This window comes from Carettochelys insculpta, chromosome 16 (genome assembly GCF_033958435.1).
Source record: "Carettochelys insculpta isolate YL-2023 chromosome 16, ASM3395843v1, whole genome shotgun sequence".
Lineage (NCBI taxonomy): Eukaryota > Metazoa > Chordata > Testudines > Carettochelyidae > Carettochelys > Carettochelys insculpta.
Genome location: NC_134152.1, coordinates 510,081 through 525,676, shown reverse-complemented (window position 1 = coordinate 525,676; position 15,596 = coordinate 510,081). Strand labels below are relative to the sequence as shown.

At 46.5% G+C, this 15,596-nt stretch overlaps 1 protein-coding gene across 19 annotated transcripts in view; it reads left to right on the top strand.

Annotated features, from left to right (window-relative positions):
* Positions 1-15,596, top strand: part of MAPK8IP3 (mitogen-activated protein kinase 8 interacting protein 3) — a 144,555-nt gene that overhangs the window by 100,239 nt on the left and 28,720 nt on the right. For 13 of the 19 annotated variants that reach the window (XM_075011203.1, XM_075011198.1, XM_075011210.1 and 10 more), the window contains 5 exons: positions 4,448-4,599; positions 5,311-5,367; positions 5,887-6,057; positions 8,614-8,740; positions 11,571-11,666. In XM_075011203.1, the coding sequence (XP_074867304.1) occupies positions 4,448-4,599; positions 5,311-5,367; positions 5,887-6,057; positions 8,614-8,740; positions 11,571-11,666 (603 nt within the window). The remainder of the gene's footprint in view (positions 1-4,447; positions 4,600-5,310; positions 5,368-5,886; positions 6,058-8,613; positions 8,741-11,570; positions 11,667-15,596) is intronic. The other 6 variants (XM_075011209.1, XM_075011207.1, XM_075011205.1 and 3 more) reach the window with 1 other exon arrangement.

Here is a 15,596-nt window from a genome sequence, read left to right as displayed (position 1 = left end):
AAGTGCTCCACTTAGGAAGGGAACAATCAGTTTCACACATGCAGAATGGAAAGCGACTGTCTAGGAAGGAGTATGGCAGAAAGGGATCTAGGGGTTATAGTGGACCACAAGTTAAATGAGTCACCAGTGGGCTGCTATTGCAAAAAAAGCAAACATGATTCTAGGATACATTAACAGGTGTGTTGTGAAAAAGACACAAGAAGTCATTCTTCCACTCTACTCTGTGCTGGTTAGGCCTCAATTGGAATATTGTGTCCAATTCCGAGTGCTGCATTTCAAGAAAGATGTGGAGAAATTGGAAAGGGTCCAGAAAAGAGCGACAAGAACGATCAAAGGTCTAGAGAACACGACTTTGAAGAGAGGCTGAAAGAATTTGGCTTGTTTAGTTAGGAAAAAAGAAGATTAAGGGGGGACATGACAGCAGTTTTCAGTTATTTGAAAGGGTGTCATAAGGAGGAGGGAGAAAACTTGTTCTTCTTGGCCTCTGAGGATCAAGCAAGAAGCAATGGGCTTAAACTGCAGCAAGGGAGGCTTAGGTTGGACATTAGGAAAAAGTTCCTAAGTGTCAGGGTGGTCAAGCAGTGGAATAAATTGCCTAGGGAGGTTGTGGAATCTCCATCTCTAGAGATATTTAAGATCAGGTTAGGTAAATGTCTGCCAGGGATGGTCTAAACGGTACTTGGTCCTGCCATGAGGGCAGGGGGCTGGACTTGATGACCTCTCAAGGTCCCTTCCAGTCCTAGCATTCCATGATTCTATAATTACCTAGTACAGTAGTCTGGGAGGTGACCTTGTCTCTGAAGCCAGAAGTAAAAAAGCATTGAGTACTTCAGCCTTACCCACATCATCTGTCACCAGGTTACCTTCCCTATATAGTGGTGGCCCCGTACTTTCCCTGATCACCCTCTTATATTTAACATGTCTAAAAAAACCCTTCTTGTTTCCCTTCACATTCTTTGCTAGCTGCAGTTCCAGTTGTGCTTTCGCCTTCTTGATTGTTCCCTGGTATTGACCAGCCATATATTTATACTCATCCTTAGTCATCTGTCCAAGTTTCTACTTCTTAATATGCATCCCTTTTTGAGTTTAAGGTCACCAAGGATTTCCCTGGTAAGCCAAGCTGGTTGCCTACCATATTTGTTTTTCTTACTGTGTATCGGGATGGTTTGTTCTTGTGCCTTCAGTAAGGCTTTTTTAAAATAGTGCCAGTTCTCCTGAACTCCTTTCCCCTCCGTATTAGCTTCCCAGGGGATTTGGCCCATCAGTTTTCTGAGGGAGTTGATGTCTGCTCTTCTGAAATCAAAGGTCTGTATTTTACTACTCACCTTCCTTCCTTTTGTCAGGAACGTGAAATCCACAATTTCATGATCACTGCAGCCCGGGGTGCCACTCACTTGTTCTTCTCTGTTTGTGAACAACAGGTCAAGCTGCGCATGGCCCCTGGTTTGTTCCTTCAGCACTTGTACCAAGAAGTTATCCCCAACCGTCTCCAAAAACTTCCTGGATTTTCTGTGTGTTGCTTTATTGGTCTTTCTACAAATGTCAGGGTGATTAAAGTCTCCCGTGATAATCTGGGACAGTGATTTGGAAGCTTCTCTTAGTTGTCTGAAGAGATCCTCATCTATCTGACCTGTCAGTCTATAGCTGACATAACCCACAATATCATCTCTGTTGCTTATGCCACTAAGCTTAACCCAGAGATTCAACTGGCTTTTCTTCCTCCTTATACTGGAGCTCTGAGCAGTCATACTGCTCTCTCACATACAGCGCTACTCCTCCCTTTCTCCCCTGCCTGTCCTTCCTGAATAATGTATACTCTTCCATGACAGTGCTCCAGTTATGTGAGTCATCCCACCAAGTCTCCTTTATTCCAATCACCTCATACTCCTTTGAATGTGCCAGGGCCTCTAATGCTTCCTGTTTGTTTCTGTGGCTTCTAGCATTTGTGTATAAACAGTTCAGATAACTAGTTGATTGCCCTACTTTCTCCTTTTGAATCAGGGCTCCTTCTTTGTTGTACCCTTCTCCTTCCCCCATTTTCCTCAGGGCTTGTGTCAACATCCCCCAGCTAACCTAGTTTAAAGCCCTCCTCCCTAGGTTGGTGAGCCTGCCCAGAAAGATGCTCTTCCCTTTCTTTGTTAAGGGGATGCTGTCTCTTCCTAGCAGTCCTTATTCCTGAAATAGAATCCCCTGGTTGAAGAAAACAAAGCACTGTCTCCAACACCACTTGCACAACCATGCATTTACTTCCACAATTTGACGATCCCTAACCAGACCCCTTACTTCAACAGGGAGGATGGGTGAGAACACCACTTGTGCTCCATATTCTTTGATCTTTGTTTCCAGAATTACATAATCTGCAGTGATCTGCTAAAGGTTGTTCTTTGCTGTGTCATTGGTTCCTACGTGGAGAAGTAGGAAGGAGTAATAGTCTGCAGGTTTGATGATTTTTCAAAGACTCTCTGTTAGATCGCGGATTCTAGCTCCTGGTAAGCAGCAGACTTCCTGAGATTCCAGGTGTGGATGGCAGATGGATGACTCTGTCCCTCTTAGGAGGGAGTCCCTGACCACCATCACCCATCTTCTCTTGGGGGTGGAGGTCATAGAACTCTCATGCTTTCCAGTCTGCGGGGTCTTCTTCTGATTCCTTCCCTGAGAGGTCTCTGCCATGACATTCTCCACCATAGCACCAATGCAGAGAGCCTGAAGGTGGTTGCTTATCAACCCTGGAGTTGGAGATACCTGAATTGGCTTTCTTCTCCTGGAGATCGCATGCTTCCAGTTTTCTTCCTGCGTTTGTACTGCCCTCACTGGTTGCTCAGCCTGCAGGACTAAATGCTGCCATCTGTTGAGGAAGTCTTCACTTTCTCTGATGAACTGGAGAGTTGATATTTGGGCCTCAAGTCCTCTAACCTTTTCTTTCAAGATGGCACCAGCTAGCACTTGATATAGACAAAAATCCCTCCTGTCTTCTGGGAGGAAGACAAAGATGGCATATGCTGTGCAGGTCACAACAAATGACTTGTTGCTATCTATTCTTCCCTTTCTTAAAAGAGTTTTCTTAGATGTTTTTAGTGGTGCCTTGCAGGGCAGAAGAGAAACAAACTGTAAGAAAGAGGCTAATTGGTATGGGGCTTCTCTCAAGGCAAACTCCCTGTTGGCCGCTCACAGTGTTCTCTGTGGCTGCCTTTTTATAATGATGCTGGCTAGGTCTGGGTCAAGGTCTGGCCTCCAATCCAGTAAACCCTTGAAGGCCCACCTGGAATAAAGCACTCCCAGTTCACGCTTTTCACACTTTCCCACCTTCTGCTTTGGAGTTCTGTTGATGGGATTCCATGGTAGAGAAGGAATGGAGGGAGTCACACATTGTGCGAAGTCAGCAAGCACCAGTTGCTCAATAAGGTGCCTGCTGTTCTTGCGTGGCAGGGCGCTGCTAAGGAAAAACCTCCAGTCACTGGCATGAGGATGCACTGACACCTAGACTGGAATACCCACAGGGACATACATTTTGAAGGATCCTTGTTACTGCACAGGGTGAGTAAGTTCCTCTTGCTGAGGGTTGGCAGAGAGGAACTAACCAGCTTGAACCCTGTGCTTGTAACTTGCTGGAGATCTTACCTGAACAATTGCCATGTCACAGAAAATTCTGCTGGGCCATACAGAAATTGTCTGATTTTTCAAATGCCAGCCTTTGCATGCACCTTGCAATTTCTGTGATTCCTTTTTTCTGACTTCAGGGGTGACCACTAAGAACACTGGAATTTTAGGCTTTGAGGGTTGACCCACTAGAACCACTTAGTATATTTCTGTCTGTAAAAGCCTACTGCTAGGGAGCTCTTTGACTGCAGGGGCTGCATGCCCATCTCTCTCCTATGTCTGTTTCTAGTTAATTCTGAAAGATATTCTACGCTCCCCTTACAACTGGCTTTTCTGTTCTCATACTGGTAGCTGAGCATGCCGTTTAACCCAGGATGCTTGTACCCCGTGCTAACTTGTAGCCTTGTACATGAGTTAGCTGTGGAATTATTGCACATGAAAATTTAGACCACATCCATTTCTCAATGCCGCATTAGTTAGAGGGAGGGAGTGCCTTCTTGGCCTCCTCCTCAGAGAATAGTCCAAATTATGAGAGAGAATTGGTGAGTGTGTCATGCCACATGATCAGGGAAAGGCCTTTTCTTGCCAATCAGTAGTTGCAGTTCCCTCTGCCCCACCATTTTCTCTGTTTATTGAAAATGAGAAAATGCCTCCTTCCTCATAGCAAACAAATGTTTTTATTGGGGTTTTCTGCTTTTTGTCCCTAAGTGCTACTGGAGCCATTTGGCTGCAGTCCTCAGGTGGGAGGGGAAACATTAAACAAGATAGGCAGACAACTAACAGTTGTGTCTTTCATCTCCTGACTTCCTTTTTACTAACCTCATCCCCTTCCATTTCTTGTTGGCTGAAGCAATGCTCCTCCCCCCTGCAGGACAACATACCTATAGCCCAGCGCCGCCGCTTTACCCGTGTAGAGATGGCCCGTGTCCTGATGGAGCGGAACCAGTACAAAGAGAGGCTCATGGAACTACAGGAAGCTGTCAGGTGGACAGAGATGATCAGGTGAGGTTGGGAGTTCCTGTACAGTAGGGATTGATGCAGAATCTGGACACGTTTCACCTGGAGCTTGGACTTAAAATTGATGGTACCCAAATAAAATAGTTAGATAGTGAATTGTGAAGGTTCTCACATTATAGTGAACTTTCTGATGCTTTAAACCTGTTCTTCGGATTCCTGTGGGGCAGAGAATGAGGGCATGAGTTTCCTAAGTTACATGGAGTCCCTGAGTGTTTGTGTTTAGAGTTGGTCCTGCTTGCTGTGAAGAATCTTAGAGTTTCTTATATGTCTTTAGAACACATGGGAAATCAGGAGTTAAGATGGCCCCTAATTAATGAATCTTTGTGTCTGCATCTAGAAAAAAATCTCTGAGCCCCCAGTGAACAGTGGCTGACTGTGGCCCTGGTCTCAACTGGAGCTGATACTAATATTGCCACATTACATTGACAGCATTTGTTTCCACATCATACCTACAAAGAGACACAATCTGCTGTAGGCGCCTTTCATTTCTGGAGATGGCTGTCCCTCTTCTCCTTTTGTTTATGTCATAATTTGAACCATGTTGCCAGAATAAATTCTTGAATGAAGGACTCTTAAGTCTTCACCCTCCCCTCTTTGCAGCTGGAGCCCAACCAGCTGGCCTGATCTGGGGGAAAAGGGGAAACATCTCCTTCGTATGATACTGAAATTAATGGTTCTCTGAAACATTTTCCTCAGAGCTTCCCGAGAGCATCCATCTGTCCAGGAGAAGAAGAAGTCCACCATTTGGCAATTGTAAGTTACTGGGTGGTGTGTGTAGATTTAAAAGAGGCTAGTGCCGCTGTTACTATTTTAAGCGCCAGCTTGATAGTACCTTAAGCAGAATTTACATAGAGATGAGACAAAATGATAAGCTGTTATCTGACTCTCTCTACTCCAAAAGTGTCATTGGTCCAGGTAAAATGGAAATCTGGTCTAATCTATACATGACTTTCATTTTATAAATCCTTTAGAAGTTACTTGTATCTGAGACTGGAGAGGTGGAATGGACTTTCACACATGTACTTAGAATTAGTTTACACCAAGAGACAGTGATCATAATGGATCAGAACAGGGTAACTGGCACTGGTGAAACAAAACGTAAACATATGCCCATCTCTAGTCCTAAGGGAAACTACACTCAAATGTGGGGAATTCCTTAGATAGGTTTTCAGGACTCCTGTTCTTGTGCTTGTTGCGTCTGTGTTTTGAATCTGTGTTGCATTTTCCTTCTGCTCTTCTCTTTCTTATTTGTTGGCTTCTGTCCATCCCCAGCTTTAGTCGCCTGTTCAGCTCTTCCTCCAGCCCCCCGCCTGCGAAGAGGAACTACCCGTCGGTGAATATCCACTACAAGTCTCCAACCACAGCTGGGTTCAGCCAACGCCGCAGCCATACCATGTGCCAAATCTCTTCTGGCAGCCGCACCCTCGAATTCTTCCCTGAAGAGTGAGTCACTTGTATGTGCAAAGCAAGACCCCTCTACAACTTGGCCTAACCCTCTGCAGCTCAGCCAAATGGCAACAAAATTGCTTTAAAATGGGCTTTTTCTTAGAGGACTGTGGCTTGAATGAGACAGTATTCAGTGCCATAAAGAAGATGAACCCCTGCCTGTGCTACGTGTTAAGAAAGGTGTTTATCCTTAGCTGTGAACTCTCTCCAGGGTCTTACGTATCTGCATTTGATGTTTCACCCCTTCCTTCTCAATGGGCCAGGCTTAGCAGATTAGCAATACACACTCTGTCTTCCCAAATGTGAAATCTCTGGTTTTATCTTGTGCCGCTTAGGCCATGATGAGATTTCATTTAGATGAGCCAGTAACAAAGTGGCCCTACTATTACTCATTTGCCCACGAGATCTGGATCATATTCTTAGTGCTATTATCTGTATGGGCTGTGTGGGAGTATGAGAGGACTTTAGTAGAAATACTGAGGGCTCCTCCAGCAACTGGACAGAGACTCTTGCCCCTGTCTCATCCGAGGCTGAACTGGAGACTCCTGGGTGCTTTTTTAGAAGTACTGGCCAGGCTGTGCTATTTTATTTTCACACTTCTAGTGATGAAAGAGGACCACTAAGCTGCTGCTGCTGCTGCTGCTGCAGAATCCCTTCATTTGCCGCGTTTTGAGCCTCTGCTACAGTGAACTTCAGTGCATTGTTTTCATTGCATAAGATCTGTGATTTTCAGCTTTGAGCTCTGGAATTATTGAGTTTCGTATAAAGGGTTTGGATTATGTGATGTAGAGTGCTATTCCCTGTGCAGCTTTTCATGAGAGATACTGGAAGGGCACTGGAAAAGGAATGGGAAAATTTCTCTCTAGACTTAGAAATCTTATGTCAGTGGTTCTCAAAGTGGGTCATGACCTCATTTTCATGGGATCACCAGGGCCAGCATTAGATGTGTTGGGACCCAGTACTGAAGTCCAAGCTTCATTCCCTACCCAGGGCAGTAGTACTTTGGTGTCTGTCCACCTTTCCCCGCATCTGGTGTGGTGAGGCTCAGGCTACAGGCCCCCTTTCCCCATACTAGGGGTGGTGGGGCTTGGACTGCACCTTCCCCCAGGGTCAGGTAGTGACTTAGTTGTCAGATGGGGTAGCAGTGCAGTGAAGCTTAGAGAACCCTCCATCCAGGGTGTTCTTTTGCTGCTGCTCTTTGTACCTTGAACAGATTTAAAAGAACCCTTTGAGAGTTGGGACTGATGTTCAGATAGTCTTTGTTGTTAGTAAAATATAACCAGAACCAAATTTTTTGATGTTGTGCCAGTGTAAATCCAGAGTTACTCCATTGAAGTCAATGGAATTTCCCCAATTTAAGTCTCTGTGATTAAGATCACGGTTTGGGCTGTTGTAAACAGGGTGATGTGCTGTCTCTGGAGAAATCCAGTTGTAGAGGTGATGTTCTTGGCTTCTGAACTAGAGATGGAAGCATGTCACTTTTACAGCCACTGCCAGCTTTACCCCTTTCACACCCTTAGGCATAGCATCTTCAGTGCCCCCCTACCCACAGCTCACCTACGTTATTTTCCATAAAAAAGGAACAAAAAGAGAATACATGAGACCCTCCACCATACATGGCATTCCCAGCCTAAGGTAGGGCACAGCCCACATGCCCCAGGCAAGGATTAAGATAGGGACTGTACCTCTCCCTATTGCTCTGCCCAGGCAAGAGAATGGGGCCCTGGGCACACCTCTCACTTTTCCTTCTCAGCATGGGGCAGAGGGGGCTGGAGTGCTCCCAGCCTCTTCAGCATCCATCCTGCTCCACTGTAGCTCACAACTCCCTAGGTGGGCTGACTTGGGTGCTCACCCTGATCCAGTTTCATACACTGGGCAGCCACCAACTTGCACCAGGAGCCCATCTGCCCATAGGGGATCTGAACATATTAACTTTTTAACTTCTAACCTACTTTTAACTTCTAGGTGCCCCATGAACACTGGCAGCTGTAGACATGTGTCTGAGTGGAAGTTTGGTCCTGCTTTCAGCACTAGTTGCTGGTCACTTGTTCGGCAGTTTCAAAGGAGCTGTTCACATTCTCAGCATGCCAACAAAGAGGGTTTTAAGATGTGGAAAAACTTAAGCAGTTGATGGGAATGGAAGGAGAGACTTCAAATATCTTCTAGCTGAGGTCATTGGCTCAGTAAAATTCAGGGGAGCTACACTGATATTCAAAGGGATTCCCATGAATGTTCAGCTTCTTGAAAACTGATTCTCCATCTCTGAAAAGTTTGGGGTATGTCTGATTCAGCTAACAAGCATCTGTTCCACCTCAATGGATTAGAGGGAAGGGAGCTAAAGTTTAAGGCTTCCCTAAGTCCCTGTCTCAACAGGAGGAGTTTTATCTCTCTGGCTTCCAGCTCGTCTTTTTCTCAAAGACACTCTTATTTTCTGCTTTATAGTCTTTGACTTCTGACTACTTTTCTTCTCCCTGCCATGGCAAAGCATCCGTGACTCTCTGCCTTTGTTTTTAAGCATAAATTGAAAAGTAACACTATTGCTTCTCTTTTCAGTGACTGTACATCATCTGCACGTCGTGAACAGAAGCGTGAGCAATACCGCCAGGTCCGAGAGCATGTGCGGAATGATGACGGTCGATTACAGGCCTGTGGTTGGAGCCTTCCTGCCAAGTACAAGCAGGTAGGAACCATGACTTGGAAGGCTGAGGAGGGTGAACAGGCTATCACAATCCCAAATGAAACCAGCAGAGACCTAACTCTGCCTGTTGGTAGAGTTACTGTTTTTTGGTATGGCATTGGAATTAAAGATATTGTAGACACGTGCTGTCTGTCTCATTGATTTGGGTCAAAGTAATCCTTTCTCTGTGCCTTCTGTAGTCATTGGAGGGGGAGTTCTTTGCATGGAACTTTCTGGACAAACTCAGTCTGCAAATACTAGTAACTCATGTTCTTCTGCCAGAACCCAGTTCATTCACAGGCTCTGAGCACCCTGTCAGTTACTGAAAACTGCAAACCCAGGACCAACAGAGTCAGCTCTCTGGTCTGCCCAGCAAAGGAACCCTGCAGTTTGCCCAGAAAGTTAACAAATCACCAGACTGATTCAGATTGCATTCCACTGTCTGAGGCCCATGCAGAGAATGCTCTGCCAGCTACCCGGTCTCATTAGATCAAGAGGGAGTATACCATTTGTGCCTGTATTGACAATAAGTCACATTCTTGGGGCATTCTGGCCTGGTGTGGGATTGTGTCATTGCCTTTCCAGTAACTCTTAAGTGCTTTGAAAGGCTCAGTCGTGTGGTGCTTGTCTGGACTCTCCCAGCCCACAAAAAGGCTGCATGAAGTATCTGGCTGTGTCTACACGTGCCCCAAACTTCGAAATGGCCATTTGCGTGGCCATTTCGAAGTTTGGGGCACGTGTAGACGTAGCCTCTGTGAGCTAAGCAGCTCTGATTCCAACTGCCAGCTTGGTTACCCCCCAGCCACATTCTGGATACACCTGGCAAGGTGACACCAACACAAGTTCTGCAATGTCCAGTCCTCCCTGGACCATTCAGAGAGTTTTATGGTTTGTTTGTTCCCTTAAAGGTACATTATCCCATAGTTTGCCACATAAACTACAGTTCACATTCACTGTAAGTCAAACACAGCACTGGGCTTAGTTAAATTCAAAGTAAAATATATTTAACAAAACAAGATTGTTTTTAAGTGAGTTCAAAGGTTAGAGTTAGAAGTGGTTAGAAGCGCACACAATGAAAAATGTTTTTTAGTGTCTAAGGCTTAAACAATCCACAGACTTAATTCAAGCCTTTATTCTTACCAACTTACCTTCCAGTAAGATGGCTGATCTCTCCTCTGGTGAGGATCTCCCATAAACTTCAAAGTCCTCTATTCCTTGGACTTCTCAGTTGAAAAAAACTGAGGTTCTTTGTCAAGCCATTCATTTTTTTAATTGTAATTAATTGCACTGTTAAACAATTATTTGTTAAAAAATATTTAGCCGTCGTGGTTGTAGAGAAAAAACACTTGAACATGTGAACCCTAAGGAACCAGAACCAAGAAAGCAAACAGAACCCAACTTCTGTTTTTGTACAAATTTTCTGATTTATGAATAAAATCTCTGTTTTGGATGCTTGGGATTAGCAATACAGCAGGAGGGGCAGCATGTACTTTTTGTTCAACATGCACAGGATTTCCTATAAGTGTGAATTTTGCAGTGAGATCTGCTAACATAGACCCATTCAGTGTTTTTAGGACGGGATGAAGGCACCCACAAGAGCCATTTTCATGGCAGCACCAGGATTTTATTTGGTATTGTGCCTCCAGCAGAAGGCAAAATGACACCGGAAAGTGAACCAGCCAGCATGAACCTGGCCCATGTGTAGGGACAGGAGTAAGGGGAAGCATAACATTCTATTTATCTTCTTTATAAAGGATATTGGTATGCTCCAGGCCTTTTGAAAAATTTAATCACAACCTTTATGTTTATTGAGAGCTCTCTCTAGCTCCTTAGACAATATATTCCATCTTCACCAAGTGTTCACATGGCTACCATTCTGCAAGCGGGCAATCTTTCAAGAGATAATTCCAGCACCTCCCACCTTTTCCCGCTCTGACCTTCCATCAGTACCTGGTAAACTACTTTCTAATCAACCCACAAACTTTTTGTTATAGGTGATAAAGGGCAGCTGGGTTGAGCAAACCTGAGCTTACATGAGGCATGTAAAAAACCATCATAAATTCAGGCTGCAAGTCAGGGCTTGCAAAATTAGCATGTAAATGGTCTAAGAAGGGAATCCAGAGCATTCTCTGCTGCAGTAGTGGAATCTCTGTTTTAAATTACAGCAGCCTCAGGCACTGGGAAGAGTAAGGTAGGGCTGTGAGTTAACACCTGCGATTAATGCACATTAATTTTTTTAGTGCTGTAATTCTGCCCTGCATTAACTGCAGGTGGTAATGTGCATTAATTGACAGCCCTACTTTGTTGTTATTCCCTGATGAATTTTTCTAAAGGTTACCCATAAGAGTAAAGTTCATTCAAGCTGTTAGGAAGGCAACTGTGGAATGTAGGGGTGCAGGAAATTCCAGTTATCATTGTTTTCTACTGAATAGCTTACATCATGCTTTTGGGATACAAACGGTCTCTTTAGTGAATTGGAATACAGTGTACTGGCCAGGCCAGGTGTAACTCATTCACTCCCAGAAACACGGAGCACCTGGCATTGAGATACTATTACAGTCGGACCATAATTCTGGAGTGTATCATGGTGAGAGAAGTGGTCTCACAGGTATACTGGTCCCAGGCCATTTAAGGCTTCATTCCATACAAGGTGTATGAAGAATCATACACAGGCATTGGCTGTAAGTAGCTGCAAGGACTTTCCAAGGCTCATGGTGTGTTTTTTTTTTTTGTTTTTTTTTGTTATGCCTTTATTGCTGTAGCTCTAGTGTTATAGCCTGGCTTATAACTATCTCTCTACTATTTTCTGTCCCTTCTCCCCAACCCCACACAGTTGAGTCCCAATGGTGGCCAAGAAGACACACGCATGAAGAATGTCCCTGTGCCTGTATACTGTCGTCCTCTAGTGGAGAAGGACCCCACCATGAAGGTAAATATTCAGCTATAGGCTGTTTCTACATACCATTCTGACTATGAGTGGTGCACATCCTAGGTATAGATTATGGTTAAATTACTGGCACAGTTTTTAAGATAGCTTGAAATTTTGACATGGTCCAATTGTTTGAAGTTTCTGTTAAATCTGAAGACTTCTATTCCTGCTTAGCCTTTGAGGTGGCTTATTCTTCCTCGAGTGTCCCCATGGGTGCTCCACGATAGGTGTCGGACTCGCCCCGGCGCCGCAGATCAGATCTTTCCAGCAGTTTCTGCCGGACCGCGCATGCGCCGGCGCGCGCCGCTCCCTTGCGCGCTCCTGGCCACGTGCACGATCCGGTCCCCGCCAGTTCCTTCTTGACCGCCATCGGCTGCAGACGGAATCTGCTCAGGCTGCGGCCAGAGTCAGCGTATTTAATGTTTTAAGTGTTTTTAGAGTTTCTTTTCAGTCTTTCAGTCTTTAAGTTAGCTTGTTATTTTTCTTATTGCAAAAAAAAAAAAAAAAGTATATAAAAGCCTTAGTAACAAGAGGAGCAGCGGAGGCACGGGGACGTAAGGCCGTTAGGCCTCCTGCCGCGGCAGGCTGGGTCCAAGAGGGGAACACGCACAGAAAAGGTGCTAAGTACCCTATTAACAACTCAAAGACTCACTGCAATGTCCTCTTCAGGATTCAAGAAGGGTGAGTCATGCCGCGAAGCTATGCCGGCCTCCCATGGGCACAGTGAGTGTATTAGGTGCCTGGGGGAATCTCACATCACCCAAAAATGCTCCTTCTGTGCAAAGCTCATGGCTAGAGCAAGGAAGGACAGAGAAATGCGGCTAAAAATGCTGCTCTTTGACAAGGCCCTCCAGCCAGATGTGCCGGAGCGGCCCCAACAAGAGGGACCCTCAGGGGCCCATAAAAGGAAGGCGGCTTCCCTCACCCCGTCAGTGCAGAAATGGAGGAAAATCTCGCCAACCCGATCCCTGCCGGCAGCCACAGCGAGCGGGATGGGTGCAGCACATAGCCCCCAGCCACAATCACAGACGAGCAGCGGTGGCGCAGAAGCGCACGTGGCAGAGGCTGAGCCTCCGATAATCAAACAGCTGGCCCGCACTGTGCGCAGAGCGGCGGCCAGGCAAGCGCTGGAACCGGCGGCACCGCAGCTAGCAGCACAGACCCCAAGGCGCCGACGGTACAGAGCTCGCAGGCACGCTGCCTGCAGGCGCCGAGGGAGACCACCCGCGCGGCACTGCAGCGAAGCGTGCCGAGCGCGGCACCGACAGCGGGGCCAAGATCCCTGGCGCAGAAAGGGGTGGAGTCAGCCCCACAGGGGAGGGGAAAGGCAGCAGAGAAAACCCGGCAACGCAGCCCTTCTCCAGACAGGGCTGCAGGGCTGCTCTCTCTAAGCCCTCCCCTTATGCTGCGAACTCCAACAAGGAGGCAGGGGTCTCCCCCAGTCTACCCTGAGCCTCCCTCCCCGTTCCTCCAGCCAGCCTCACCATGGCTCGGGCCACCCTCGCCTTTTCTGGGATTTGACCCCCTGGAGTACTATCACAAATCAGTCTCACCATTGTCTCAATTACCCAGGCGATCTCGCTCCCCGAGATGCCGGGGGTATGCGCTTCGAGAGTGGTCCATGTCTCCATCTCAGGAACCGTGCCCGTGTTGCCATGGTCGCCCCTGTCATGCGGGGCATAGACACTATAGGCATACCCCCAGGGACAGGTCCCCTCAGACGGTTCACTATCTCCGAGGGCAATCGTGGACGGGGACGGAAACGCAAATATCTCAGGGGGAGTTGATTCCGGAAGCCCAAGATTTCCCCTTGCAAGCCTCCAGCGAGAAGATGTATCACCGTCAACAGGACCCAGAGGGATCCAGAGAGGCTTACCCTAGTGGTTCCTCTCTATCCTCCCCCGACAAAGCTACGGCACCAGGGGACGTTGTGAGCTGATGCCCAGGTGCCAGCTAAAGGTCTGGTGAGGCAAAAAGTAGGGGGGGTGATGCTACACCAGCAGCTACGCTAAGCAGCCAGGGCAGGCTGGGTTCTTTGGTTTGTGCTTAGTTCGGGCACAGCAGCAAGAGGAAAATTACACTTAGAGAGGCTTTAACAGTTACTTTTTATTTATACAAAGATGGAAACAATATAACTAAGACAAGTGACCAAAGTACCACAATTGTGAATTTTTGTATATAACTTTACTAACAGTTAATAGGAAACCGCTGGCAGCGATTTTACAACAGAAGCTGCTGCCACGTGTAAAAGGGGGTTTTAAACTGACCGCTCAATTTATGAATGAAACCAAGATTGCCGCCGAGTGAGTGACAGGATGATGATGATTTTTCTCATGGTTACTAATGATTACAGAAGGTCATTGCTGATCGCAGCTTGCCAATTAAGGTAAGGTAAGGACCCCCTGCGGTTTGATAGGTAAGATAATAATTTTCTACAGTTCTATGTAAAAGATAGTGGAGGATCGCAGTGTTCTAATAGATCAAAGGGGTAAACGCATTTTAAAGATAAGGTAAGGGCTTCCCACGGTTTGAGTGACAGGCTAATGGTTTTAGCAGTTTATAGCCCGAAACAGCTAGTACCCGTGGTTTTTAAAGGGTTAGGGTTTAACTTTTAACTTTTAACAATTTAACTTAAGAAAAGTTTTAAACAAACTAGCTAGCTTAGACTAATACAATTAATGTGTACACAAGAAAGGCAAGTTGCAGGTGTGATTTTCACCCCTGCCTCTTAGACCTGGTGAAACCAGAATCTTTCCCTCAATTCCTTTAGGAAAGAAGTTTAATACAGGTGTAATTCTTACCCCTGCCTCCTAGATCCAGTGTGACCCAGATTCTCTCAGTCCCTCGGGAAGAAGTAGATACGAACCAGGCATCCCCAGTCTCGGGAGTTAATTCCAGACCTGGCCAGCAGGTGTAGGTGATTGAAACTCAAAGGGAGGGTGGTCTGCCAAGCCCCTTTATACTGCTTTTGTCACGTACGCTTCTTCCTGGTCTTAAGTGGCCAATTGGGAGGAATGTTTTGAACCCCAGGTTTCCCAGGGAAGATGCAAGGCTCAATTTGCACCTGTGAATTGTGGACAATTGGGCACCTTTGGAGGTGATGGGCGGGGTTCCCCAATCTTCCTGGGGAAGTGATCAAGGCTGGGGAAGTGATCAAGGCGTGTCAATTACTGAGATCAGCCAGAAGGGCGGCCATTAGCTAGCCCATCCACTGTCTGGTTTTTGCGTATAGTAGAGAGGCTGGGCGAGACAGCACACCTGTGTTCCCAGGACATCAAAGGCCGCCTGTCTCCCCTGCTTATTTCTCTCTCTCTCTCCCAGTGTGGGGGGAGAGGAAAAAAAAAGGCCAAATGGGGGGTTCATGTCTGGCTACAGACATCCACCCCCCAGATGATCTCAAACAGTTCCAAGAGCTGTTTAAAAGGGTGGCCTTTACGCAAGGCATCCAAACAGCAGAGGTGCAGGAGAAGCACCATAAGCTCCTCAAAAACTTGAGACCTCCAGCCTCTTCCAAAATAGCTATTCCACTCGACAAAGCAATTATGGAGTCCGCTACCACAATATGGCAGACCCCTGCGTCCGCTCCGCCTATAAACAAGAGAGCGGATAAGAAATACTTCGTCCCGGCGAAAGGCATGGAGTTCCTGTTCAGTCACCCACAACCAAGTTCTCTGGTGGTGGAATCGTCTCAACAGAGGTCAAAAACTTCTCCGTACAAGACAGGGGGAACGGACAAAGATGCCAAGAAGCTAGAGTTATTCGGCAGAAAGGTCTACTCCTCCTCTACCCTACTGTTGAGAATGGCAAATTATGCAGCACATTTAGCGAATCATAACTTTGACAATTACTCCAGGCTGACTTCCCTCATGGACTCGCTTCCAGAGGATAAGAAGCCAGTGCTGAAGGCCATCGTGCAGGAAGGCTACGCAG